This window comes from Convolutriloba macropyga, chromosome 3, assembly GCF_964194025.1.
Source record: "Convolutriloba macropyga chromosome 3, txConMacr16.3, whole genome shotgun sequence".
Classification (NCBI taxonomy): domain Eukaryota; kingdom Metazoa; phylum Xenacoelomorpha; order Acoela; family Convolutidae; genus Convolutriloba; species Convolutriloba macropyga.
The window spans coordinates 81,187,232-81,190,067 of NC_134470.1; the positions used below are offsets into that span (position 1 = coordinate 81,187,232).

At 33.9% G+C, this 2,836-nt stretch overlaps 1 protein-coding gene across 1 annotated transcript in view; it reads left to right on the plus strand.

Annotated features, from left to right (window-relative positions):
* Nucleotides 1-879: 879 nt before the first annotated feature.
* LOC142337332 (uncharacterized) overlaps nt 880-2,836 on the plus strand; it is a 17,914-nt gene continuing 15,957 nt past the window's right edge. The window contains exon 1 of the mRNA XM_075386541.1: nt 880-1,011. Coding sequence (XP_075242656.1) covers nt 977-1,011 — 35 coding nt within the window. The 5' untranslated portion in view covers nt 880-976. The remainder of the gene's footprint in view (nt 1,012-2,836) is intronic.

The window sequence follows — 2,836 nt, forward strand, 5'->3', positions numbered from 1 at the left end:
TCAGAATTTTCAAGTATTAAAAACCATTAATATATATATATATATATATATATATATATATATATATATATATATTTCTGAGATATAAAATTTTTGTAGATTGTAGATTATATATATATATATATATATAATTAAGGGTTTTGAATCAAAAACCAAAACTCTATTTAGTAAGAAAAAAGTGAAGCAAAATTTAAACAACTAATCAACAAGATCGGTCTTTTGTGCTTCATAGATTTCGGTACCCAGCTGTTTTTGACTTTTTTTTGGCTGTTTTGGACGTTTTTTCGGCTATATTTGGACGTTTTTTTTGGCCATTTTTGACATTTCCCCGGCTTTTTTGATGTTTTTCTGGCTATTTTTTACGTTTTTCTCGGCTATTTTTGACGTTTCCCCGGCTATTTTTGACGTTTTTTCCGGCTTTTTTTGTCATTTCGCACCTGGTTTGAATGTTTTTTTTCGGCTTTTTTTGACGGTTTTTTTTTGCTATTGTTGACCTTTTCCCAACTGTTTTGACGGTTTTTTGTTCGGCTATTTTTGACACTTTTTTCGGCTATTGTTGACGTATTTTTGAGAAAAAAATCAAAATTGCTGCCATTCTGGCAAGTAAAAAATCAAAATTGGCGCAAGTCTGGCCATTGTAAAATCAGGATGAACGCTAGTTTGGCAAGTCAAAAAAGTGACATTAATCAGTCTATGATTCAGCAATGATGAGTAATTGCATTTATACTGGCCTAGTACTGAAAAGCACATGGAGTTAGGTACGGGCTATTACAGCAAATATTATTGCAAAAACATCAATTAACCGTACTTTAATAATCTCGTGCTTGCAAAAAATGTTCTGTAGCAATTGTCAAGTAATGTCATTTTGAGCCGCCTAATTTGTACAATTAAGCAAACAAGATCACTTTTTAGAGCGTGTCAATGTCAAAAGTTAGTGATTCCCGAAAAGCCAAATTTTATATACAGTTTACTCTTAATGGCAGAATGTAAGAGATGCGCATTTCTTATAACGTAAGTGCAATAATTCAAAGCAGTAATTAGCTTTGCATATTTCGTATTTACACCTTCTCGCCTCCAATTTTAACCCCAATTGCAAATTTTGCGTTCATATACTTAGGACGCATGCCTCAGAGGTGGGGGGGGCGTATACGTGCTCACAATAATGGGATATGGAGAAGAATGGGCTGTTTTCCATTATAGCCCCCCCTAAAATTATAGCCCCCCATTATGGTAAATTTACCTCGATAGGGGGGCTATAGGTCATCTGACCACTAAGCTGGGGGGGGGGGGCTATAATGGGAAAGAACCAAAGAAAGTATCTGAATATTTGGATCTAATCTGTTTCATCCATTCTCCCCCCAGTGTATTAAATTCCCCCCACCAACAAATTAAGTGTTCCCAGTAAAACGAAAATTGATACACCTTGCCAAGATATGCAAGATCTTGACAGTCTTGACAAAACATAGATTATCTTAACAAGATCTTGATAGGAGAAAAATTGTTGGTATATCTTGGTAAGATCTTGCCATGATCTTATCAAGCAATATCGAGAAAATTTCTTGATTAAATTTGCCAAGATCATGGCTAAACATGGCACTATAAATTTCACTGTAAATGATGGACGTGAAGTAATCAAAGTGTTGTGAATGCTCTTTTCTTGGAAATTATATTTTTAAGTTGCTCTTTTCAAGACTTTTGGCATTTAAGCAAACGTTTTTGTCCTCGGATTCTCGAATCCGTTTCTGTTGTGCATATAACAATAAAAAGAGAATTCAAATACCCAAATGATGTTTTGTAAATCAATTCAACGCAATTTTTTTACCGATTCCGGCACAAAACATTAAAAAATTATGAAAGGTGATAATCTTTAAACAGAAGAGGGTATAATGGATCAAAGACGCTTTTCGGTATAAAATCGACTAATACTTTTTTTGGATCTACAATTAGCAAAAGACAATCACAGGCTCATCCGTTTCAATGACAAAACACGACATTAAATTATCAAGTAGAACTGTAGAGTTGTTACTTTAATATCAGGCGATTACTTTTATCATTTCTTAGAAAAACATTTTGAAGTCGTTTGTCCCCTGCTCTGGCTAATTGCAGTTATTTGACCTATGGCCTTGCTAAATTTAACATTTGATTTTTAATGAGAGGAGTAAACATCGATCAGAATGTAGTAAGTGCTCTTTTTCTTTAACATTATAATTTTAAATTGCACTCTTCAAGATTCTTCTTATTTAAGCAAGCATTTTTGCTATAGCTTGTGTAGGAAAAAATTAGTTTTTTATACGGAAATTTGCGAATTTCGCGATTAATGATTTTTAAAAATAAGTCTTTTTCATCGGGTCAAAGAACTGTTCAAATCGATCAAACTTGGTGTGCAGTATTCCCTGCGTAGGTAAAGTGTAGGAGAAAAAGAATTTTTGCTATAACTTGTGTAGGAAAACAGTTAGTTTTTTATACGGAAATTTGCGAATTTCGCGATTAGCGAATTTTAAAAATAGGTCTCTTTCATCGGGTCAAGGAATTGTCCAATTCAAACCAAACTAAATTTGGAGTATCCCCTGTGTAGGTTGAGTGTAGCACAAAAGTAATTAATGCTATAGCCCACCTAGAAAAAAATTAAGTATTTCAACCTGTTTGTTATTTTATATTTAGTGACTTTTTTATCTGGTGTTTGTCGTTTTGTTTGCTTTGGAGAACTGTGTAAGTGCGGCTTTTTTACCGCACTGTATCAGTACTCCTATAGTTTATTTCAGTAACTCCACCACTGCCGGTCCCCAGCCCGGAATGAAAAAGGAGTAGGGAAGAAACACACAGATCATACTGGAAA